General features: G+C 41.9%; 1 protein-coding gene across 1 annotated transcript in view; it reads left to right on the forward strand.

The window, feature by feature from the left end:
- Window positions 1–26,922, forward strand: part of ntng2b (netrin g2b) — a 100,082-nt gene that overhangs the window by 14,680 nt on the left and 58,480 nt on the right. Inside the window, exon 3 of the mRNA XM_079659501.1 lies at window positions 19,768–20,411. Within this exon, the coding sequence (XP_079515627.1) occupies window positions 19,768–20,411 (644 nt within the window). The remainder of the gene's footprint in view (window positions 1–19,767; window positions 20,412–26,922) is intronic.

Genomic DNA, 26,922 nt, shown 5'->3' on the forward strand with positions numbered 1-26,922 from the left:
TATTTGCTGGCTCGCCCCAGGGAGGAAGTCGCTTTACAGACGGTACATCTCGTATCGCATCTGTCAAAGCCTGGGTTTCATAATAAATTGGAAGAAGAGCTGTCCTCTTCCCTCTCAGACAATCGTTTATCTGGGAGTGGAGTTAAACTCAGCCAGCATGAGAGCGCGACTCTCGCGGCAGCGAGGGGAAGAACTGACAGCTCTCCTCCGGCGTGTCACAACCCACACAGCCCTCTCCGTGACGCAGCTGCTCGGCGTTGGCGTCAGCTGGTCACGTGATGATCCCCCTGAGTCTCTTCCAACAGGGGGACACTCCAGAGGTGGTTCATTCGCTGCAGAAGCCTGCTGTTTTAACCTATTGGTTTATAAACTGCAGAACTCGCGGCATTCCTCTGACCCAGATATGCCTCCTACACACGGTCATAATAACCACGAGCACCGTTATAACGCCTCGTGTGGACAGCATGCACACACCTCTCATCCCCTGGGCTTGTACGCGCCTCATGAGGAGAGACGGAGTGAAAGGCAGCGTGTGGAAACTCCCTCGCAGCCCTTTTGCCTAACGGGCAGCGGCGGCGATGGCGTGGCTCGTCACCATGAAGACCATTACGGCACTTCACAGAGAAGCCTCTCCCCCCAGCAGTTCCATGGGATACAAGAAACACTCCTGTCATCCCAGGAACAGTGTCTTGCGTGGTTTTTACCCCCGCTATTTTTCTAAATCTCCTCTGTCCGGTGCGCGCGCTGTCCTGCTATGTGGCGCGCACGGCGGCCTGGCGCCGTTCTCAGCGCCTGTTCGTGCACTATAGAGAGAGCTCGATCGGGCAACCTCTGTCTGCACAACGGCTGTCACACTGGCTGTGTGAGGCTGTGTCACAGGCATATGTCTCCTCTGGGGTGGAGCCCCCGGAGAACATCAAGGCGCACTCCACCAGAAGAATTTCCTCCTCCACGGCTTTGCACGGAGGAATGTCAGTGGAAGATATTTGCACGGCTGCATCTTGGTCTTCCCCCTGTTCATTTATTCATTTTTATTTGAGGGATGTCTCCCATTCCTCTCTGACACACCCTGTACTGGGTGTCCTGTCGGGGTGAGTGACGTCAGGGACCCAGCTGTGCGCCTCTCTCCTGCCTTTTGGCACGCGGAGAGCAGCCCATTTCCCCTCTTATAGGAGGGATGTTCCTTTTTCCTCTAACACACTTTGTACGGAGTGCCTGGTCAGAGTGAGTGACGTCAGGGATCCAGCTGTGCGCTCTCCTGCCTGTCTGCACGCAGAGAGATGCTGTTCCCCCACTACGATCGCAGGACGAGGTGGGACTTTCGTCTCTACTTTCTCACAGCGGCCGGTATGTATTGTTCCCAGCCTTCACCCCGTCGGGAAGATAGGCATGTTTTGCTATGTTCCAGGTACGGTGATGAGCCATTACGCATGGCACATCAGGCAGGGGGGTGTTATTGAGCAGGTATGTATGTGCTTCTAGTGCCGGGCTTACCCAGTGGGGCGCAGACTACATCATGCTTCGCCCTTAACCCAATAGCGATAGCCTTAGAGGGCGAAGCCATATATGAAATAGAACTGAGGTTACCTACTGTAACCCCAGCTTCTATGAGTAAATGGCGCAGCCCTCTAAGTGCGGGGCCCCACTGGCTCTACGAATAGCTGAAGAAAAGTTATGTTGTATGGGAGCAGATTGCCGGGCCACCTTCCTATTTATACCGGAAGGAGGCCCGAGGGTGGGGCCCACCTTGCGGGTGGGCGTGGACTACAAGTGTTTCAGTGCTGCGCGGGGGCGCAGGGGGATTACCCAATAGCGATAGCCTTAGAGGGCTGCGCTTACTCATAGAAGCTGGGGTTACAGTAGGTAACCTCAGTTTTTCAGTGGGTGCACAATAAACAGCAACATACACATTAATGTAAATAAACAACCAAATAATGGATCAACGCTCTCTGACTAATATGTTCGCTCGCTGTTAGTGTTGATGCATAGCAACTACCTCGCACTAAGTTTTGTGAAGAAGGCAACGGAGGACTATTTTATTTTTAACATCATTATTTACTAATAAAAACTATTTAAATTAAAGTGTGTATTTTTCTTTCATATTGCCACACTTGGTAACCGTTTTATAAAAGCAATAGCTCACTTCAGGCCGTGATATATGCTCATTATATCACAGCTAAGGGGGTTTCATGATATCATTTCTCGGTCATAATTGGTTGTTTCCGTGTACGGCCGACTGTTGTGTGACGGCAAATGCTGCGGCTGCAATGCATTGTGGGGCAGCATTTTCTCCTCTCCTTTCGGTAAGGGAGGTCCAGTGGTTCCTAAGCTAAAGGAGGTTATAAAGGAAGTTTGAAACCTCCTTTCCTTTCATTTAGAGAATTGGAACGGCACTTAACATAGCTGCCACTGACGTACTTCCGCGTCATTTCACTTGGTTAGGAAGGTTCCTAAGCTAAATGGACTATTGGAACGCAACCCGTGTATCTACAGACCATTTCTTTTTCTTTATTAAACAAGTAAACGGAAGAGTGTCTACGAGGCGTTTTTGCTTTTTACATTACTTAATGGTCTAATGGTCATTGGAGCAAGGGGGGGGCGAAACTCGCGGAAGTGATTTCAGAAACAAAAGCACTCGTTTGCTTGGAACGGTGATATTATAAACAAGGGGAAACAAGGGGAATTTATTAAACGGCCAAGACACACATTGAGCCCAGAAAATGAATGTTATTAAGGGCTATAAATATAATAAGCCTGTGTCTAAAATGGACAACATTGTTGGGAGATTTAAACTATAGAGCGGTTCTGCACTGCGGTCACTCAGCCGTCTCTCGAGTCTTTTTTAAAAATCATTAGCTCTTTTTTTCCCTGCTATATTTGATGATTGATACAAATATTTGTTACCACAAGTTCTTAATAAAACTGACAGTTGGACTCGGTACTAGTTTGACTGCTACCAAAAATAAAATGAATGACTTTTACGGTGTACTTTGTGAGTAACCCTCTGTCAGAGTCCCCTCCATAGTAGCCTACATAATGCATGTTTTCTGCTATCTTTGATGAATGATAAAAAGACAATTTTACCATTAGTTCTTAATGATATTGATACTGCTGGAGTCAGTAGTCTTACACCTACTACCACAATACAATGAAGTAGCCTACTTCTAGTGTTTTTGTTGTTGTTGTTGAAATCCTCTGTCAATGTCCCCTCCTTAGAACACAATAAAGCCACTTCTGCTAAGTTTGATGAGGGAAAAAATGATTTTTTCAAAATTTGAAAAAAAACCTCGAGAGACAACCGCAGTGCAGAATCGCTGTATAGTTTAAATCTCCTAACAATGTTGTCCATTTTAGACACAGGCTTATTATATTTACAGCCCTTAATAACATTCATTTTCTGGGCTCAATGTGTGTCTTGGCCGTTTTCTAAATTTCCCTTGTTTCCCTTTGTTTATAATATCACCGTTCCAAGCAAACGAGTGCTTTTGTTTTGAAATCAAATCACTACAATGACCATTAGAACATTTAGTCAGGTAAAAAGCAAAAACGCCTCGCAGATACTCTTCCGTTTACTTGTTTAATAAAGAAAAATAAATGGTCCATAGATACACAGATTGATCTCCCTCCATCATGTTGATTTGAATGCGAAATTCTGAACATGAGCCCGCCCCGTTCCACCTTCTGAGCCAATCACAGCGCGATAATGACCTGCCTTCCGTTTCAACCACACTCCTTCCGTTTCCACTATACTTTCTCTCACACATACATGCATTCTTCTCTTGCATACATATATTGTCTTCAGACATGCATATTTTATTTTTAATATTAAATGTAAGCATTGAATGAATGTGCATGAGAGCAAAATGTATAAATATGAGCATTAAAATATATGAATATGAGAACAAAATGCATGAATGTGTGAGTGACAATACATGAATGTGTGCATTGAAATATGATAATATGAAAGCGGAATGTAGGAATGTGTGAGTGTAAATATATACGTGTGAAAATGTATGTATGTAAAAGGAGAATGTATGTGTGTAAGAGTGAAAATATATGTATGTAAAAGGAGAATCTATGTGCGTGAGAGGACCAGTATGAATTACGGCCTGTACGGCTCCCCATAGTGTGTACACACACACACACACACACACACACACACACACACACACACACACACACACACACACACACACACACACACACACACACACACACACACACACACACACACACACACACACACACACACGTAGAACACCTTTTTTAAAGCCAGCTTTTAATCACTGTTTCAGGTCATTAAAGAGCCCTATTATGCTGTTTGAAATTTTCCCTTGTGTTATATCATTTTTTTGTATGTAAATAGTCTAAAATCAATGCTAAAATCTCTGTACCCTCCAGAGGGAGTTTCTTTCCCACACACTCCCCACCACTCCTCCATTGGGCTCCTTTGTTTACTTCCGGAACATAGTGACATCACTATGTAACATGTATTTCGATTATGCTAGCATCGATTGATGCTAGCGTTCCAACGCATTGTACGTGATAGGCTAAGGGGCGGGACATCTCTAAACAGCTGACCAATCACAACTGAGCCGGCCAGCTAACCAATCAGTGCAGGGCTCTGGTTTCAGACAGAGGGTGAAAAGAGGTGCTGCAGCACAGGCAATATGAGAAAAATAAAGAGCTTTTTGAACATTAAAGCATGGAGACATGTCCCAGTAGAGACACTACATACTGATATGAACCTGAAGATGAGCAGACCATAAAAGACCATGTTAAAGACCATGCAAAAATATTCTGACCCCCAAAACATTCCAACAATAACTCACTTCACCCCCCCCCCCCCTCCTGCAATGTAACACTTCCATTTCTGCCCCCTGATTTCTGTCTTTATGTCTTGTCCATATGTTTCTTCTTGTAAGGTGACCTTGGGTTAATGAAAGGCGCTATATAAATTAAAGTTATTATTATTATATGTCCCTATCAATTTTTAACACAATGTTACTCCCTTGCATATACACACACACACTCATGTATGTACACTTTTTTAGACACACACAGACATCCGCCCTTCACTCAGGGTAACAAGAATCTCCTGTATGATGGAAAATCCTCCAACAAAATAAAAGATTAAGGTTATAAGTGAAAAAGCAATATCCCTCTCTCGTCCCCTCTGTGGCTCTTTTAATGGGGAGGGTCATTTCATTCGATGTTTCACCAAAACAAAATAAATTGTATTCTCTGAGTGTGTCCCTTCCCTTATTCCCCTTGCTGGCAATATAACTTAGAAACTTCTATAAGCGGAGGAAGAAATAAAAAGGAGAGAGGGCAAGCAGAAGCTGACAGAAAATATTTTTTGGGGGGGCTCATAAAAGCAATGAAAGAGACAAGGAAGGGGAAGCAGAGCACTATTTTCTTAATGCATTATTCTTATGATCCTGAAAATGTGTTACAGATTGTGTAGGGAGCAGGACCCAAATGCAGATATAAACTGAAAAAACTCCTTTATTTCAAGGCTATATGATACAAACAAAGACAAAACAGACCACTCACCGAAGAACTAGTCATGACACAAGACGAACCGACAAAGACAGACAGAAAACCCAGAACTTAAATACACACAAGACTAATCACACAACAAGACACAGGTGAGGAGGGAGGAGAAAACACAGGGGCCACAGGTGAACATAATCAGACAATTAGACACACCAGGGAAACTAACGACAGGAGAAAAAACACAGGGAAAAGGACCAGACAATAAACAGGAGGAAAACATGACAGGGAGAACAGGGATCATTCCATCCAATACCGTCTACCATATTGAATTGCGATATTAATCAAAAACAATCGCAATTAGTTATTTTATTCCACATCGTGCACATACTGACATATTGCCCAGCCTTAACTATAGCAGTAAAGGAAAACTTCTTCACTTTAGGAGTTTTTAATGTCTGTTTAAAGCACAGTGTTATCCCACCAGTGAAAACAAAGAAGTCACTTTAATCGCAGACGCATCATGGCGGCTGTTGTCGTCGTGGAGACAGGATCCCACCGAGGATAATTGCTAGCGGGGCTTAGCGGTGCGGGCCACCTGCCACAGCAGTTGGCCAGGATCTGTGTGTGTGTATTTAAGCATGTGTGTTTGTGTGAGAGTGTGTTTGTGGATGCATCATGGTCATGGCATATATATATATATATATATATATATATATATATATATATATATATATATTTATATATATAGTGGACAGAGTGGAGTGATATAAGGAAGACAGGGCACAAAAGGGCTTAAACATAACCCTGAGCGTAAGTCTCTCATGGGGGATTAAAAATAATGAAAATCTTCCAGCCTATTGTATATTACAGCATATATGTATCACCTCTGCTGTAGGTAATCCTTACAGGCTCTGCAGGTCAGAGGAGACTGATGAAAATGCAGCTTCTTGACCTAAAGAGAAAAAAAGGCGCAAAAAATATTCATCGCATTGACCTTTGTTTTTAAAATATTTTATACTACATTACTGGATTTCAATTATTGATGCGTGAGTGTGTTTATCAAAGCTTGTAAAGGTGGAACTAATTGTATTATTTCATATACTATTGCATTATATCCTGACCTAAGATAATAAATCATAGTTTATGTGTTAATTGATTTATATTTGTATTAGCTTATAATCTGAAAATGATGTAAAGTAACTAGTAAAGTGTTAAATAAATGTAGTAGAGTAAAAAGTAAAGTATTGGCAACCAAAATGTAGTGTAGGAGTATAGAGTAACTCTAAATGGTACTTAGAGTAAGTGCAGTGTGTGTCAATGTAAATGTAAAGTGTCAATACATTACACCACTGTTATTAAGTCATATTAAACAAAGAACATGCATAAAACACTAATCTCAAAAAAAAAATGAGATCATTTTTGGAAGATTTGTCTTTTAGCTCATTTCCATCTGCAGTCCCTACAGGTGCACTCAACAATCAACTCAAATATAAATACAGCAGATTTATCAGTACAACTTTAATATTACAAGCCATTTTAACTTTAAATTAAATTAAGTTCAAGTTATTGTTGACAAGAAAAAAATTCTGCAGTGCAAGAAACTTTTGTGCAAAAAGTTCAGCTAAAAGCATATTCCAATGCTTGATGGACGACAAAATTAAAAGGGAAGTTTGTGGATTCACATGCACACAAACACACACTTCCTCTGTAAACACTGTCGCAAACACACTGACCTGTACGGAGTGTGTGTTGTATCTGGGACAGTGTGACAGCGCGACCATTTTCAATAGGATTTGTAGGTCAAGGGTCATCCCCAGAACAACAGCCTACTAATCCTGTCCCTTGTGTGTGAACGTGTGTCTGGACTAAGGTCAGGGGGATGCACTAATGGAGGGAACCAAAGCAGCAGGGGGGTACTACTTTACTGTCAACTCTCCACTAAGCGTAGTAAAAGTACCCATCATCTAATTTGTATTAGCTTTTCCGGCTGCAGTTGTTTATGAACGTTGTAGATTATCATCCTAAATGAGTTTGCGCAGACAGTGATCTCTATCGGAGGGAGATAATTGGGTTAGCAGATAGAGGACAACGCTATGTTGTTCCAGCAAGGAGGGAGACATATTATCTGCAGTCTTCAGTGCAGGGATACTGTAGTTTAAGTCTTTTCTTCACAAAGAGTTGGCAAAAGTACACAAATCCTTCACTCAAATAGAAGTACAGATATTCTTGTTTATAAGAACTAACTCTACGTCTTTACTCAAGTAAAAGTCACTGTCATTGTCATACATACACCAACCGTGTTTTCTGCATGACATTAGGTTGAATCACGCCACCAAACACAGATTCAAACTAAAGTAACCAGCCTGTTTGAAACATGTAAGAAGTAGAAAGCACAGGTATTTGTATTCAAAATGTAAGGAGTAAAAGCAAAAAGTTGTCAGAAAAATAAGTAGTGGAGTAAACTGCTGATACCAGAAAAATCTACGTGAGTACAGGAAGGAAGTATTAGTACTTCACTACTTCCCGAGCATCACAGCGTCTTGTGAACAGTTTCCCTCAGCACCGGCTCAGCGTTTGCTTGTTTGGACTTTCCCCACCCGGCGTTGTCACCATAAATCAGATGATTTATAATCTCGGCCTCGAAAGATTGTACGTTTTGCTTTTGTTATTAGACCGCTAGAGTGCGTTTGACTGACTGCTAACCCCCCCGGTACAGTCCAATGGCTTTATACAGAGCTTGTCTGCCGCTTCCTGGCAATAAGACTTGAAAAAAGTGAGCATCTGAAAAGGGTGGTGACATATGATCTGTGCTTGCTCTGTACATCGATATTATGCAGTATTGCTTTCACGTTAGAGCTTACATCATACAGGGGAAACTGCTGTTTACAGTGATACTGCATCCAGCATCTTTGAGTATTGGACAAACAGCCTTTGGAGGTTACTGTAGAAGCCTGAATTCATGTTAGGAAATTGGAAATAGGAAAGTATTAAAAAAATCCATAGAAACCTCTCAAGATATCCACTCAACGTCTCATCCTCACAATCACTGTCAACCCTTTCCAAATAACAACTTACTTTAAAATAACTTTAACTCCTTAATGGATGATTTTGAGGTACCAGAAATATATATTTCTTTGAGAATATCACTTAAACAGTCATTATGCAATATCATTCTGCTGTGCTGAATTTAAAGCATTATAATATATAATCCGTTACTTCAATTTGTGTAATTCATATTCTCAGTGGAACTTCAGTATCCCTATTCATGGCAATTATTTGATAAATGGCTATGTGCAAAAATATATTTCCAGATTCTTCGCCCATTAAGACTTTATTTTTGTAAATCTTCCTTGAGTTTAATGTTAGATGTTGTTAAGAAATCTCTAGACATTATCAGGGAAAAAGCACATTAATCAAGCGTATTTTCATCAGGGCCTGTATTTATCTTCAACTGCTTAATATCAAACTTGATCTTTCAGAGGAATATAAAATTATTTTCATTAACTTTTAAAATGAAAGCCATTCATTAAACTTGTTAGGGATTAAAAATGCTGTTATATTCCAAAGGTGCTTAATACAGCATTTACTGCAACAGCCACACGTATTTTGTACACCTTAAAGAAAGGCTTACCTCACAATCAAAATAATTCTTAGTTTTAGCCCTATTTTGGATATTTTTAGCACTTTACCTTGTCCTCAGACAGCCTTTTGCAATTGGGAGCTAAAACCTATTAAGCGTCCTACAACACCACCAGACTCCATTGACAAAACCAGCAATTTAACATGCAGAACAAAGGGGTCACATGCCTACCTCTGCACCGATTGGTTAGTTGTTTGGTGTTATTGTGTGACTTTGCTGTTTTAAATGGTTATTTAAGTTTCACCATCCACATGTCCTGCTATAGGTCAAATGAGTGTTTTGGTAAATAGAGTCTGGTGGCTTAAAAAGAGATCAGAACTGATATACAGTATTGGCCTTATTTAAAATGATGGTAGTTGACTTTCTGTGTCATTTAAGATTCCCTTTTTCATGCATCTTAACTGTATGTACCTGACAATATGATAAACCAAATGTTTTCTACAATTAGCTTCAATTTAAGCAAATAACCCATTATTGTAATCATATTTAATATTTTCTCTCCATTTTCTATTTCGGAAAACATTATATTGTTAATTGTTATTATTTAATCAGGTAAAAAAAAAATGGTGTAGATATTTCTATGTTATTTCCATTACTTTACCAAACAGTGTTTCCAGATGAGCTGGTCGCAGTCTTAAACATTACAAATAGAAGCCGTAATATCACGAACATCAAAACAGTGAAAGGAACAAAACAGAGAAGAAAGGGGAGGAAGAAGGAGGTGGAGGTGCAGGAAGAAAGGAGGATATTTTAAGACACACTTTGCACTGCATCAGGAGCTTGTTAAGAATGCAGTAACATTTAGAAAGACTATAGGATTCCCAATAAAGAAAAGAAGAAGGATAACATCAGCTATAACATTTCATCAGTTTGGTGTAAAAAAACAAACAAAAAGGAACTTCACAGGCATCAGCAGCTAATAAGTAACCTAAATTGAATTGATAAATTGTATTTAGAGTACAAAACTGCTTGCTAACTAGTTTTGGTTTGTTTGCTGCAAATGAAATAAGCCAGTGGCTTTACTCGACAAAGTGTACAGTTTGGCTATTTATACAAATAATAACCCCTTTGGTACAATGAATGACTCACTGATTATCAGACAATATAATAACTCCATATCAGTCTAATTAGTCTATCCTGAGGGCGCGACGAGACTTCTGGATGTGATACAATCTAAACAGCGTCAGGGCTGCTTTTTGCAAATGAAGCACCAGGAGAGATGGCTGCGAGGATCTCAGGGATTTCATTCTGTAAATATTGAACTTCTGTGTGTGATGAAGATGTCAGACAACTAGCTTACACCAGTAAGCTCCATCAAATTGACTGAAATGTCTGCAAATGTCTCAATATAACGAGCCAGAATTAAGGATTCTGGGAAAGTTATCCGAGGGGAAGGATTTTATTTTAAAGTTAGAAAACTCTCCATAAAATGTCATGGAAGGTGCGTGGACATCTGTATGAGCTGATAATGAATACATCTCCTTGTTAAGAAAAGGAGATCTGCTAAGAGGCATTTCTTAGTGCAGGTGGAAAGAGGGTGTGTGTGTGTGTGTGTGTGTGTGTGTGTGTGTGTGTGTGTGTGTGTGTGTGTGTGTGTGTGTGTGTGTGTGTGTGTGTGTGTGTGTGTGTGTGTGTGTGTGTGTGTGTGTGTGTGTGTGTGTGTGTGTGTGTGTGTGGTGTGAATAATCCTGTTGACTTCAGAGATCTGTAGAGGGGGGTTGAAAGTCTTGGCATCACTATGGGAGGCGGATCAATTCTCTGGAGTTAAAAGTGAAGCAGCACTCTGCTGTCTATGCAAAGACAGTGATGATGCACAATCCTCTTGACCTTCACACTTACTGTTGTGCTGTTTGGCAAGTTTACTTTTAAACTCTCTGTCCCTTGGTGCATTGGTGGCGAGAGGAAGGCTCTCCTCATTTAGATACATGACTTCCTCTGTGGGTTTATTAAATGACATGGTGAAATCAGTAGTGTTAATTTCGTCAGCTATTTTTTAATTTAGTTTTAGTCTTAGTCCTGTGTTAAATTTCCTTTTTAGTTTTAGTCATATTTAGTCACCTTCATCCTGTTTTTATTTAGTTAAGTTTTAGTCGACTAAAAGTCTGAGCATTTTAGTCATATTTTAGTCAAAGAAAACAAATTATTTTAGTCTACTTTTTGTCAATGCAAACTGTTGAGTCTTTTTTAGTCATCAGATTATATAGAACATTTCAGTCAAACTAGTCTAGCCAAAACCAATAATTTGTCATTTTTAGTCAAATTTATTTCACAATAAGATTATATCTTGTCCTTATTTGATGAAAAACACAGGTTGATTAAGAATGCAGCTTTGCAGACAGTATCAGCTTTTTTTTTCTTCCCTCCGCCTCATGGTAGTGAACATGGGCTCAAATATCACATCGTTTCTTTCTCCCAAGCAGTGGTGGCTTTAGACTTGTTCGTTGTCAGTCATTTTGACAGACAGGATTGTAACATTTCCATCATAATCCATTATTACCCGTCGAGTGCACAATTTATCACTCACTCGCGCTGACGAGAGGGGGGGGTATTTGGTTAACGCGACCACTGCTTCCAAGCCCGGTTGTTGCCATTTTATTTTCTGTTAAATAAGGTTCGTAAGACCCAAGTCTTCCTGACAATTCACAGTGTGCCGCTGCCCGGTGTAATTCAAATGTACCGCCGTGCGCAGCACAGACACACAGCTGCTGCCCAGCTGCAGCACCTGAAATGGAACTGCTGGGAGAAAAACTAGGCTTGTTTGAGACAAGCGAGACCTGCGCAGAGCTGCGCAATTTCGATCAACGTCTTGCTAGTGCGTTGCATGATGGTTAGTCATTTTGTCCTACTTGCTCTGGAGGCTCGCCTACATGAGACGTTGAAATCTCGCGGGACAAAGACGCCCGCAGCCTTGAGAGCGAGGCGCGGCGAGGCGGCGCAGTTCCTCTCCACGGGCTGCGGAAGCGAAATGCTTGATGGGAAACGACTCGCTGGTATCTCGAGCTGAGCGCTCGTTGGTGGTTTTCACCCCGTGCTGCTGATGAAACTCTCCAATTGGCTCGGCAAAAGTTTGTTGTTGTTTTGTGTCAGTTTTACGTCGCCCCCTCCATTAACATTTTTCATAATTGTTCCACAATGTTTATCATCATGAAATTAATATCTATATATATGTTATACTATACTTGCACTGCTTACCATTTTCATACTTTATATATCTTAGCATATTCATACACACTGTTCATACTGCTCACAGGCTGCTGTGTATATCTAGTGTATTCATACTGTTGAGCATATTTGTATAATATCAAAGTCATGTTTATGTTCATGTGTATGACATCATCATAATGTGCCTGAAACGTGGTGATGCTAATGAGCATGCGCAGAAACAATAAACGGCTCTTACTCCAGGCCAAACTCTGAGCGATAGTGGTCGTGTGTTTTTCTGTCCGTTAGCATACTTACACTACTTTGGCTGACTGCAAACGTGGAGACGTCTGCTGAATTATGTCTCACGCAACAGTTTATGGGCCCAGTCAAGGAGGACAAAGGTGGTTTAAACTGTTATTCGACGGTGACGAGAAAAACTTTGAGTTATGGGAGACGAGGCTTTTGGCGCACATGGAACTGCGCGGCCTCAGTGAAGTTATCCTGGAAGAGCCAGCGATAGACTACAATGACGAACAAGTACTTGAAGAAGACGCAACAAAGAATGCAGAGGCATATGCTGAATTGGTGCAGTGTCTAGATAATAAGAGTTTATCACTCATAATGAGAGACACAAAAGGAGATGGAAGAAAAGCGTTGGCAATACTCCGAGAGCACTACGCGGGAAAGGACAAACCACGAATCGTGAGCCTGTACTGTGAACTCTCTTCTCTCCACAAAGCAAGCAACGAGACCGTTACTGATTATATTATTCGAGCGGAGACTATATTCACGTCTTTGAGAAGGGCCGAAGAAAATATCAGTGACGGGTTGCAGATTGCCATGGTAGTGAAGGGGTTACCGGACTCATTCAACCCGTTTGTCGTGCACGTCACTCAAACCAACGACCGTCTAACGTTCGGTGAGTTCAAAGCTAAACTACGGAGCTATGAGAGCACTGACAAATATAGGACGAGTGACATGAATGCGGACGAGGACGGCGTTATGAGGACTAGCGGGGCGAGGACATGAGGACGTGGAAGAGGGAAGAAGATGGACTTAGCTGACACTGAATGCTACACATGCGGAAAGATGGGGCATATGGCTAGGAAATGCCCTAACGAGATCCAAGCGAGGCGAGACAAGCAACGATGGGACACGCCACACCGAGGAAGAGGCCGAGGCAGAGGGCTGGGCCGTGATCAGGTGAAGAAGGCAGACGGAGACACGGAGGATGATACCGGTGCGTCATTCTTTTTCTAAATAAGTGACTGTCAAAATCAACTGGGAAATAAGAGAGGTCTTATGGTCGACTGTGGTGCCACGACACACATGATTAATGACCCGGCAAAGTTTAAGACAATCGATAAGAGCTTTAGACCCGAGGACCATGTGATAGAGCTGGCAGATGGAACGAAAACGACCGGGATGGCGAAGATGAGAGGAGAAGCCGAAGTTGTTCTGCTCGACAGCGAGGGACGGCAAGTGAAAACGAGGCTCAAACGAGCGCTTTACATCCCATCTTTTCCACAGGACATTTTCTCAGTAAAAGCAGCGACAGCCAGCGGAGCTGAGGTCCGCTTCAAGGACGGTGATGATTTGCTGATTCATCAAAATGGTACTAAGTTTAAAATTGATGTTTATGGTAGGCTATATTACCTTAGCACAGTAGAGGATGAAAATACTGATGATGTTTGTAATGGTTGTCATGACATCCAGAAATGGCATAGAATACTTGGTCATTGTAATTTTGAGGATGTGTCTAAACTTGAGAAAGTGGTTAAAGGTATGTTGATCAAAGGGAAACATGACATGTCTAACCATAACTGTGAAATATGTACGCAGGGAAAATTTACTCAAAGCAGAAACAGGCAGGCAGATGCAAAAGTAAAGACAGTACTAGAGCTAGTACATACAGACCTATGCGGTCCAATAGAACCAGCAGATAAAGACGGGTACAGATATGCAATAGCATTTACTGATGATTATAGTGGGATGATTTTTCCCTACTTTATCAAAGCAAAGAGTGATACAGCAAAAGCTACTGAAATATTCATAGCGGATACTGCTCCATAGGGACACATTAAGTGCATAAGATCTGACAACGGTACTGAATTTACCGGGCATGAGTTTCAAACTTTACTTAGGACGAAAGGGATAAGGCACAAGACAAGTGCCCCATACTCACCTCACCAGAACGGTACTGCCGAGAGAGGTTGGAGGACCTTATTTGAGATGTCACGATGCATGCTATTAGAGAGTAACCTCCCAAAGCAGTTATGGACATATGCTGTACAAACAGCAGCACAGATACGTAACAGGTGTTACTGTAAGCATCTAGAGCAGACACCATACCGTGTTTTTACTGGCAAAACACCCGACTTGTCCAACATGAAAATATTTGGCTCTGAATGCTACGGGTATAAGCAGGATAAGAAGAAGCTAGATTCTAGATGTGCAAAGGGTATTTTTGTAGGACACGACAAATATAGCCAGGCATTCCAAGTATTTTATCCTGAGAAAGGGAAAGTCCTGAAACATAGGCTGGTAAAATGTATCACAAAGAGTAGTGCAGATAGTCAGACTCAGACAATCATAATGTGGATTTTGACACTTATGGAGAAACTATTCCCACAACACCAGCAGGGACAAAAATGGTGAACCAGAATCAGAGAGAGCCTAATGTGGGTGTACAGTCCTATAGTGAGGAGAATATTGAGGCTAGTCAGATCCAGACAGATGGTACTCAAAGAGAGTAGGGAGAGAGTGCACGACGCTATCCCACTAGACAAAGAAACGCTCCAGAATATTTAACGGAATATCAGTGTAAGGCTGATTGTAATGATGAAGGTGAACATGTAAATTATTTCTACAGGGTTGCTTGTGACGTACCCAAAACATACATGCAGGCTGTAAGCTCAAAGAAATCAAAAATGTGGGCTGATGCAATGAAAGAGGAGATGAACTCTTTAACAGAGAATGAGACCTTCAGTCTGACCACACTGCCAAAGGGCAAGCAAGCAGTGGGAGGTCGTTGGGTATATGCAGTAAAGGAAAACCCAGACGGATCTGAGATTTTTAAAGCCAGATATGTAGCTAAAGGCTATAGTCAAGTAGAGGGAATTGATTACAAGGAAACTTTTTCACCGACAGCAAATATGACTTCTGCACGTACATTGATGCAGGTGGCTATACAGGATGATCTTATCCTACACCAAATGGATGTGAAGACAGCTTATCTCCATGCACCAATAGACTGCGTGTTATATATGAAACAGCCCGAAGGTTTTGAGGCAAAATCTATAACAGGGGAACACTTAGTGTGCAAACTCAACAAGTCATTGTATGGTTTAAAGCAATCAGCGCGAAACTGGAACAAGTTACTGCATGATCATCTTACAGAGAATGGGTTTGTGCAAAAATGATGCTGATCATTGTGTCTACAGAAAAGAGTCTGAGAAAGAAAAAGTTATTCTATTGATATGGGTAGATGACCTACTTATAGCGGCCAATAACAACGGCTCACTCAGTGATGTCGAAGAGATGTTGAAGAGGAAGTTTAAAATGAAAGATTAGGGGGAACTTAAACACTTCCTAGGTATCGACTTTACACAGAGTGAGGGGGAGATCAAAATGAGCCAAAAGAGACACATAGCAAAGATGCTAGAGAGGTTTGGCATGTCAGAGTGCAAACCAAGGTCAACTCCATGTGAGCAAAAGTTACATTTTGACACTGAGGGTGAAGTTATCGATTCAACAGGATACAGAGAGATAGTAGGTAGCTTGATATACCTGATCTGAGCTGGATTGTGAGTAAACTATCACAACACTTAGCAGAACCAAAACAACAACATTGGGCTGCAGCAAAACAACTGTTGAGTTATCTAAAGGGTACAATAGACCAAGAGCTACATTACAAGAAAAGTGAAGAAAGCCTAAAGCTTGAGGGATACAGTGATGCTGATTGGACGGCCGATCAAAATGATAGGAGAAGCAGAACTGGATATTGTTTCAGCTTAACTGAAAATGGTCCAGTTATATCCTGGAAAAGCAGTAAGCAGCCAACAGTGGCGCTATCGACCTGTGAGGCCGAGTATATGGCATTAGCGGCTACTACTCAAGAGAGCATGTACCTTGTATAGTTATTAAAAGGGGTAGACCATCATAGCCCACATGTACCAGTGAAGATATACGAGGACAACCAGGGAGCAATAGCTCTATCCACAAACCCTGTATCCAGACAGAGAAGCAAGCATGTAGACATCAAACACAATTTTGTAAGATCTGCACATGCTGAGGGGAAGATATCTATTACATATTGTCCTACTGCAGACATGTTAGCTGATGTCCTCACCAAGCCGTTGACAAAGGCACAATTTGACAAGTTCAGAGGGTATTTGTTTGGAGAGTAATGTAAATTGCAGGTATACAAATTGAACACTGCTAGAGAAGCTTTTTTTTTTTTTTTTGGATTCTGTGTACCACTGTAGAGAGTTATCAACATGTCTTTGAGTGGGAGTGTTGAGCATATTTGTATAATATCAAAGTCATGTTTATGTTCATGTGTATGACATCATCATAGTGTGCCTGAAACCTGGTTATGCTAATGAGCATGCGCAGAAACAATAAACGGCTCTTACTCCAGGCCAAACTCTGAGCGATAGTGGTCGTGTGTTTTTCTGTCCGTTGGCATACTTACACTACTTTGGCTGACTGCAAACGTGGAGACGTCTGCTGAATTATGTCTCACGCAACACATACCCCTCCTCACTGTTTATTCATCATTCAATTCATTCTATATTTTATTCTGTAGATTGTGTAGATTACTTTTCACTTTACTGCTTGTTACACTCCTGGTTGGGAGCTAAACTGCATTCCGTTGTCTCAGTACCTGTAATATGTGCAATAACAATAACGTTGAATCTAATCTTGAGCAGGAACGAATGTATTTACTAGAGATGTCCCGATCCGATCACGTGATCGGGGATCGGAGCTGATCACGTGATTTTCAAAAGATCGGAATCGGGAGGAAAAAAATCGGGGATCGGGATTTATTTATTTATTTTATTTTTTTATAAATACTTTTTTTTAAATTTTGTATTCAATGTTACAAAACAAAAATGACCATGTTCAAGTCTTAAAGTCATCCTGAGGCCTTAGTTTTGGTTTCAAATTACAGAACATCATGTATGTGTTGCTTCTTTGGGGCTTTTTTTCATAGACCTGGTTGCTTATTTCTCTCAAATCTGGCAGGGCGCAGTGTCTAATTGTAGCAGTAAGCTAACGAGTACTGAAAGCTTTATTTTGTTTTGATCCAATGCTGCACAACTGAACTGATCCAATGCTGCTGTGAAAGAAAGAAGCTATATCCATGTTGGATAGAATATCCAATTTAAATAAAAAAATAACCTTAAGGGACAACTTAAATGCTTTTTTTCTTTTTTTTCTCTTAATGCATTGCATAAAGATCGGATCGTGAAAAATCGGTATCGGCAAATTGTCAAAATTAAATGATCGGAATCGGATCGGGAGCAAAAAAAGGTGATCGGGACATCCCCAGTATTTACTTAGTAAATATCTGACATTAACGATTAAACACATGTGTGCATTCTTTATAAATGCAAACCGAGTCAAGCCGACTCCGGAGGTGGCGGTATGCACCTTAAAGTTGTTTGCAATCTGCCAAAAAACCGAGAGAAGAAGAAAAAGAAGAAGAAGAAGAAGCCGACTCGGAGCTGTCCGACTTCAGGCGAGCTTTTTGAGACCTCCCCCGGCTGCGATCGGCTATTCTTGTCTACTTTCGAGGCGAGCGGCAACGGGTCTCAAACAAGCCTGTTATCTTTGATAACATTTCGTCTCCTCATTTTTCGCCAATGAAAGTAAAGAGAGATTTTGGCATAGTTTTTATTTAGTAAACTACATTTTCGTCTCGTCATTTTTCGTCAACGATATTGCATGATGATTTCGTTACAGTTATTGTTTACTGCCGTCGGCGCCGTCTCGTCATCGTCTCGTTTTCGTCATGGAAAAAAAGGTCGTTGACGAACATATTTCGTCATAGTTTTAGTCAACAAAATTAACACTAGAAATGAAGATGTACAACCACACTTTACATAAAAGATTAGGAGGAGAAATTGGAATTCCTCTGCTTAAGATAGCTTTTACTTCCCTTATCAGAGACTGCATCTACAAATCCACTCTAGCACTAAACGTTTTGCTGCGAGACATTTGGTTCTCCCAGGAATTGAGACATTTTAATTACATTTAGACAAAGTGAGCTGTGTGAGGCTGGATTATCAAATGTGTAAAGCAGGTAACTGCCGCAGGGACCCATGTTCACTGTGTGGCAATTACTTTGTAGTAATTTGATTAATTGCAGTTTTTCTGGGAAATGTGCACGCTCAAAAGATTGTATATACTCAAATATGAACCCTGACCTTCATTATATCAGTTCATATGATGCTTATATATTGTTTGCCAAAAAATACCAATAGCTCACAACAAAAAACTTCATCAGTTGTTGGTGTTTTGTGCAAAATATAATGAAAGTGCCCTGTGTGGTCTGCTGTGTGCTCTGGTGGGTACTTACAGGAAATGTGACCAACACAATGCACAAAGACTGTTGGAAGCTGGGTATAGATTTATTTTGTCCCCTTGGCAGGTTAATCTGTCTTTGAGTTTGCAGCTTGTTTAGTTACTTAGTAAGTTAGCAACACTTACTAGCATTCAACATGATTGTGGCTTTGTTATGTACAGTCAATATGCTGAGAGGACTCATGTTTTGTACATTGAGAAAAAAACTATGTTCAAGGGTTCAAAAAGGCTGTCAATGTGAAGGGATGAAAGAGACAAAGATACCTTTTGATTTGGCAAGAGAAAGTGGAAGATATGCATCAAATTATACAGTTTGGAGTAAAGGACGCCTTTTCTTCAAACTCCACAATAAAACAGGTCATTTTATTGTATTGGATAGAGAGTATTAGCTGTAAATGCTACGGACTAACAAATCACAGTTTAAATCTCTTTAATCTAACCAGTGAGTAAACTGCAGAGGGTCCAAAGAAAAACATCTCCGCAAAAATATTCTGAGCCCAATTGCACAGTAGGGTTAACAAATTATAAATGGACATGTATGCATTTCTTTACTGGATAACAAGTGCAAAATTAGAACAAGTACAAACAGTATTCTTTCATACAACAATGTGGGTTTAATTATTCTTCTTTGGGGTCAAAACTACTGTAAAACTATGCTATATTTTGTGTCTGAATTATACTGTTATCTATCGTAAAAAAAAGCCATTCTTAAAGGAAATAAGAACACCATCAATATAGCAGGTGATTCCAAACTTTTAAACAGTATAAGTGTACTAGTCTCATTTTTTTTAAGTACAGTAAACACACTGAGAAATAGACTCACTGATTTAAAAACATGTATTATCTCCAAGTAGCCTTACTGATGCAATATTGTGTTCCCCTCTCTCTTGTAGGAGAACCCATATCTGTGCAGCGACGAGTGCGATGCCTCTAACCCGGACCTGGCCCACCCCCCCCAGCTGATGCAGGACAAAGAGCGCACCGGCCTGCTCACATACTGGCAGACGGTGACTTGGAGAAGCCACCCTGAGCCCCTGCTGGCCAACATCAGTATGTCCTGGAACAAGAGCCTGGAGCTCTCCGACGACATCCAGGTCACCTTCGAGTACGGCCGCCCCACCATTATGGTTCTGGATAAGTCCATGGACCACGGGCGCTCCTGGCAGCCCTACCAGTACTACGCCGACGACTGCATGGACGCCTTCAACATGCAGCCCAAACTTGTGGCCGACCTCTCGCCCGCTAACATCACACGGGTCATCTGCACTGAGCAGTACTCGCGCTGGGTCGGCTCCAAGAACGACAAGAACGTGAAGTTCGAGGTGCGGGCGCGTTTCTCTGTGTTCGCGGGGCAGCGGCTACAGAACATGGACAGCCTGTACACCCGCATGGAAAGTATGAAGGGATTGAGGGACTTCTTCACCTTCACCAACCTGAGGATGAGGCTGCTCAGGCCCGCCCTCGGAGGCACCTACGTCCAGAGAGACAACCTGCTCAAGTACTTCTACGCCATCTCCAACATCGAGGTACCTGCCAGGTGAGGGTCAAACTGCTAAGAGATGCATGCTGAATGTTCACTAGTTCTACCTCAGTTATCTTCACTTGTAGGAAATTTGAACGCCGCAATGTAATCTAAAGTTTGTGGTTACATTTTGGAATAAGGTATACCAAGAATGTACAGAAAGAGGAAATGAGGGCTAAATTATTTAGTGAGATTATAATAATGTTGTGTGAAATTCCGGTTGCAGCTTTAAAATGTTTGCCAACCAAAGTCGGTGGTCACAAAATTCAGATACAAGAACTTCAGTAGCAAATTATCACAATGGGAATGCCAGTATAACCACAAGTCTACAAACAAATCAATCAAAATACGATTTTATATGATGCAAAATACACTAGCTGCCGGCAAATCATTATGCAGGCACCCTTTTTTAATTAAAGTCCACGAAAAGCACACACAGAAAAAGTGCAACAATGGAAACGGAACAATCTGTGGGTTTATATGAGACCATGATGCTGCTCTACTCTCGTTTACTATTATTCCAATTACATCACAGAGCTACGATTCATCACACTTTAACATGCCTAGGATTGATTTCTTACAATCTGACACAGATTGCAATCAATATCTTTTTATACCCATCGCGCATATTGTGACATACGATAACCTAAACAAAGAAAAAGTAAAGCATTCCCCATCTCAAGGACTTTTTTGGTGTTAAAGTTAAATGGATTAACTTTAAAGGACTATTTATTCAGTAGGAAGTACAGACAGCTAAAACAATTAATTGTTTACAAGTTTTGTTGTTTTAAAGATTTTAGAGACACAAACAAAGATAGAAACTGAGCAATCTGGTGCCACTAAATGTTTTTAAAGCTTGGTTGGATGCTACTCAATCGGAAGCTGTTGGTACCTGTTCATGTGGATAGTTATGTACATTGTAAATCCCTGTAATGATGCTGTATGATGTCCTTTTTGTTGTTCTGTTTATGTTTTTATGTGTCATGTGGAACCTACTTGAGCAGGGGGGTATACTACGAAGCAGGATTTTCGCTTAGCCGGCTAACTTCAGGGAAAACTCGGGGTTTCCGTTCCTACGAAGCTGGTTCTCTTCTTAGCAGGCTAGATCTCCATGGTAACTTATGCTGTGCGGCTAACCTGCCCCAGAGCAGGTTAGGTTGCAGGCTAAGAGCTCAACTCAGTGAAAGCACCGCCTGCTGACCAATCAGAGCTCAGTGTGCGGAGTTTAAAGCGATCAAGTCATATTACAGGAGAAAGGAAATACAGAAAAGCTGCCGTTGCAGGAAAGACGGCCGGCAAAAATCACCGATTGTGAGAACGTGAACATTAATAGAATATCACCTCCCATCTTCAGAGCAATCTGACTATTATAACATTAGCGTTAAGAAAGCTTACTTAAATATCTGCCACAACATGAAGTAACCGGATCAGAGTAACATTAAGTACAGTCCGTGGCATATCACATCATAATGTATCATATATTTCCTTATCTGAGTCAGCTGAGCCGTATCTGGCCGTGCAACACTCACAGTATCACATACTGTACGCAGTATTATTTTAAGCAACACATTAAGTTGATGAAACACTAGAGACAAATGTAATTAAAGTCAGATCCACTCATTTCTTAGACGGGGCAGTGATATCATAAACCTGTTAATGTACGCATTCAAACACTTTTTCTTTTACCAGCTGTATTCACCTTGCATGTGTGGCTATGTGGCTTTTATCCTGGATAAAGTGTTTAAGTCATGGATGTTTAAAGTTTAACTTCTTCATATGTCTAATATTATAATTTAATTTTCATTTAGGAAGTATGACGCTGCGCTGTGAGTATGCTTCTCCATGTTTGTGATTGGTCGAATGCTCCAAATACCACCCCTTTCATGTGAACGCGCACCTAACTAGATAGGGCACGGCTGGCCTGAGCGATCCACTTGATAACCAGCGTCGTAGTACAGTTCAGCGAGAGCGCGTATGTTTTGGATTAGGCCAACCGGCTAACTCAAACATATCCAGGTTAGGTTGAACCAGCTTCGTAGTATACCCCCCAGGTCTCCCTTGAAAAAGAGATCAATGATCTCAATGGGATACACCTGGATAAATAAAGGTTTGAAATGAAATGAAAATAGCAGCAAATATCTCACAGATGAAAATATGAATAGATGAACTGTCTTTATGGCTACAGTAGTACTAGGTGTTAGTGGAAAATACATGTCTGTTTACAGATTAATTGGACTAATCCTTTAAAAGTATCCCTTAAAACAATGCCTATTGTCACATTTAAGACAAAAAACAGTTCAAGTTACCAAAATCAGCCAAAATCAGTCAATGTAAATGACACCAGCCAACACTAATCAGTATCAAACAAAACATTTAACAGACTCTAAATAAAAGCAGCCTATATGTTGTAGAACGTATTGCCACCGGGCGATGAACAAACACAAACACACACACACGCTCATCGCTCACACACACACACACACACACACACACACACACACACACACACACACACACACACACACACACACACACACACACACACACGCTCACAAACACTCCCTTTCTCTGATCTCGGGGCGTTAAAGTGACCCTCCCCCTCTCTCAGCATGAATCCTGCCCGTCCTGTGTCTCGGCCCGTGAGGACAATGATTAATGACAGAAACGCACGGCCTCGGTGGTCTAACGTACACCGCGATGCACTCCCTGCCAGGGGGGCCGGGAACCCTTACAGGGCAACTTTGTGACAGTGAAGGATGTTCAGGGCCGTCACACGCCTGCTTAGCATCAACAAGCCATCTCTCCTACCTTTCAGAATTATCATTCCAATCGATACGGGAGGCTGACATTTGAATGGTATTTAACATCGGTGTTGGGATGGCCGGGCACGTGTGTGTGTGTGTGTGTGTGTGTGTGTGTGTGTGTGTGTGTGTGTGTGTGTGTGTGTGTGTGTGTGTGTGTGTGTGTGTGTGTGTGTGTGTGTGTGTGTGTGTGTGTGTGTGTGTGTGTGTGTGTGTGTGTGTGTGTGTGTGTGCGTGTGCGTGTGTGTGTGTGTGTGAGGTATGGTGTGTGTGAGAAGGAGGGAAAGTGAAAATGAGCGACTGTGGGTGTGTGTTGAGTCGAAGTATGGGGGGTTGTTTGATGAAGTCCTGAGTGGATGCTGACACAGCACACACATACACGCGCACGCACGCACGCACATACACACACGCACACACACGCACACATGCACACACACACACACACACACACGCGCACACACACACACACACACACACACACACACACACACAGCCCTCTGGCCCTGTGGAAAGGGCCTGCAGGTATTGACCACAGCCACTCTTCAGGCTCAGCACAGAATCAGAGAGCGAGGCAGCGATACCCCGGGGGTGAAACAGTCCATCGCCACGCCAATTGAATCATCAACCAAACCGGTTTTGAAATATTTGTGCTTATTTTATTTATTTAGCAGTCCACGAGTGCACCAGATCTAAGATTTGATCATCTGTCTCGGATTCAGTGCTGTGCCGCTTTGCTTGAAACGCTCCCAAAAAATATCTCCTCATTTTCCTAATTTCCTCTCCCCTGCCGTGGTTGGTGTCAGTGTGTGCTGATCTGGTTGCGGCTTTAAAGGTTAGTCACTGGTGGCAACATCAGATACAAGGACTGAAAGAGCTAAATCTCACAACGGGAATGTCGTTATAACCAACATCTACAAACAAAACAATCAGGCAACAACAAATGATGCAAAGTACACTAGCTGGCAAATCTTTATCAAAAAACACAAAGACAACATTGAAACAATGGAGACTATTAAGTGTGGAAATGTGGAAACTGCTTAAAAAAAAATGGGGGGCTTTTATTTCTATTTACATCATAGCACTACAATTCATCACACATAAATCAGAGAGAGGCAGCGATACCTTGGGGGTGAAACAGTCCATTGCCAGACCCTCCACCTTCACCACTAGCAGCTAATTTAATCATCAACCAAACCTGTTTTTAAATATTTGTGCTTATTTCATTTATGTAGCAGTCCACGAGTGCACCACATCTAAGATGTTATCATCCGTCTCAGATTCCCTGCTGTGCCGCTTTGCTTGAAACACTCCACGACTCCTCAAAAAAGTGTCTCTTCACTCTCTTCACTGAGGCTGGTGGTTAGTGGCGGCTGCAGATAGTGTCAGTGTGCTGGATCTGGTGACAGAGGACCCAGATTTAGCTCCTGTGGAGATGACCGGGTCCAGTCCGTCTTCCGCCCCCGGCCACCCACACCTCCCGTAACATAATCACTAATCAATGAGTTATTCTGGGCGGCCAGCAGCAGTATAAGGTGATAGTGGGTGGGGGGTCTTCAACAGTACAGTACAATCAAGAGTGTCTGATGCTTACGGCTGGGAAATTGATTTTGGGGGAGCGAGACGATTAGTCAATGTTCCCTGGACAAAAGGCTAAGCTATTTCATCTCATCTCATCTGGCCTTAGTAACATATTGGGATTTCCAATGCTTAAAATTTGAATAATGAATATTCCTCTCTGCTGCTGCTCCGGCGGGGACACGGCGCTGAAATGGGTTTTATATGATCAAGACCGAATGGCAGTGTACCTAAGGTCGCGGCAGTAATGAGATACGCTGGTGTTATCGATGGAGAGAGGGTTGTAGTCACTTCCTGGCCGTATTGTGTGTCCCCGGGCCTCAAGCTGTGGCTCTCTGGCTGAACCCAGAGAAAGTAATTATTATTAGCTAAGTCTCCTTAACGACCTGAGTTGAGCCTGGACGGCTACACCAAAAAAAGACCCTTTTTTATCATCAGCCGGTGTAAGATGTTACTGCTATGGGACGTGTCTCTTTTATCTGCATTGTCAGAGTCTCTAAAGAGCTGCTGCAGGTACGCAGTAACCCAGGTACTCAGGGATAAATAGTGCTGCTTTATCAATAAATACGTAACCTGAGAGCCCATTAAGTGCAAACGCAGGGAGGTTGCAAATTTAGATTTGTGGACACAATGAAAACACTTGTGAGATGGCGTTTAAGGTAGAGGGCAGCCAGTGGGGCAGCACGGATTTTAAAGAGGAGAAGGTCAAACACAGGCAAAGTAAACTGGATTTGATTTATTCGATTATTGTATGATTCAGCATCGCTCACTGTGTTGCAAAGTTCTGCCAAGGTGAACTGTAATGAGCTACATTACTGACTACAATGCAAACTCAGAGCCAAGGTGTTCTGGGTTTTGAAAAGCCTCGGGCTCCATGCTCATTTTACAGGCTCTATTCAAACCCTTTAGATGTGGACATTTCCATATCACTGATGGGCCTTGTGAAAGCCATCTCCAGCCATCAAAGATAGAGTGGCAAAGCCTCAACTCTATCATCATTTACATCTGGGAAATCATTTTCACCGGGAAGCTTAACTCATAAGCGCAGCTCTCAAATTCCACGTCATTCATTGGACTTCCATTTCTGTCCCCTCTCTCCCATCTGTCAGCCGGACTGTGGCTGGACTGCAGGCCTGCCTGTAGTCTGCATTATGGATTAGACGTGGGGTCATGGATTGGGCCCTTTTTAATGGAATAAGCAGCAGGTCGTACGGTGGGTCTTTATAATGGAATAAAGGAAAGGCTGTAAGCTCAGGAAGAGCCAACTAAGTGGATTAGGGCCAAGACGAGAGCAGGAGACGGAGCAGCATGAGGGAAGTTTTCCTCTCCCAGCTGGTAATCGCTGCAGCATCAGGTCTTCTTCTCCCCGACCTCTCTGTTTGATTTGATTGGCTGACGGGGGAAGAATGACATTTAAGAGAAGCCAAGTATGAGTGAGTCTTACTCCCCCGACATCAGTCTGCTGAGGGAAGAAACGCCCGGCACATGGGCAACATTACAGCACTGATTCTTTTTCCAGAATGACTCATTGAAATTCACATTTGAACTGTGAACAAGAAATGTACATTTGTATTTAATTTAATTAATAGTTTATTAAAAAAAAGGCAGTACATTTGTATTAGTGTTCCTAATTGACTGTAAAACTACGGAGCAAACCAGCCAAGCCACAACTAGAAAAAATAAATTAGCTAGTATTAATTCTGAGCAAACTGGAGTGAATTTATTTGACTACTTTAATGATTATAGTCCTATTTCTTTATAGTTTAGGAATTAACAAATGTAATTTCCACTTTTGACAACTTCTATTGTAAATTGTAACACAATTAAGTGTCTACGGTGATGGTAGCAGCTCTGAATAGGCTGTGAGCTGTTTGTACAGTGGTGCTTTAAAGGGGAACTATCATGCAAAATGTACTTTTGTACGTCTTTTATACATGAATATGTGTCCCCGGTGTTCCAGGGAACTCACCAAGTGTCAGAAAACACAACCCTCTCTATTTTCCTCCATACCCAAATCTCTAAAAAAGGGGCTGCAACGGATCTGATACAGACTGATCCAGATTTGAACACTGTCCTGACGTCAGGACGGTGGCGCTACGGCTATTGGTCAATTCTCCACCTATCAGGGGAATGAGAGGTTGGGCCACGGC

The sequence above is a fragment of the Notothenia rossii genome (assembly GCF_949606895.1).
Source record: "Notothenia rossii genome assembly, chromosome: 11".
NCBI lineage: Eukaryota > Metazoa > Chordata > Actinopteri > Perciformes > Nototheniidae > Notothenia > Notothenia rossii.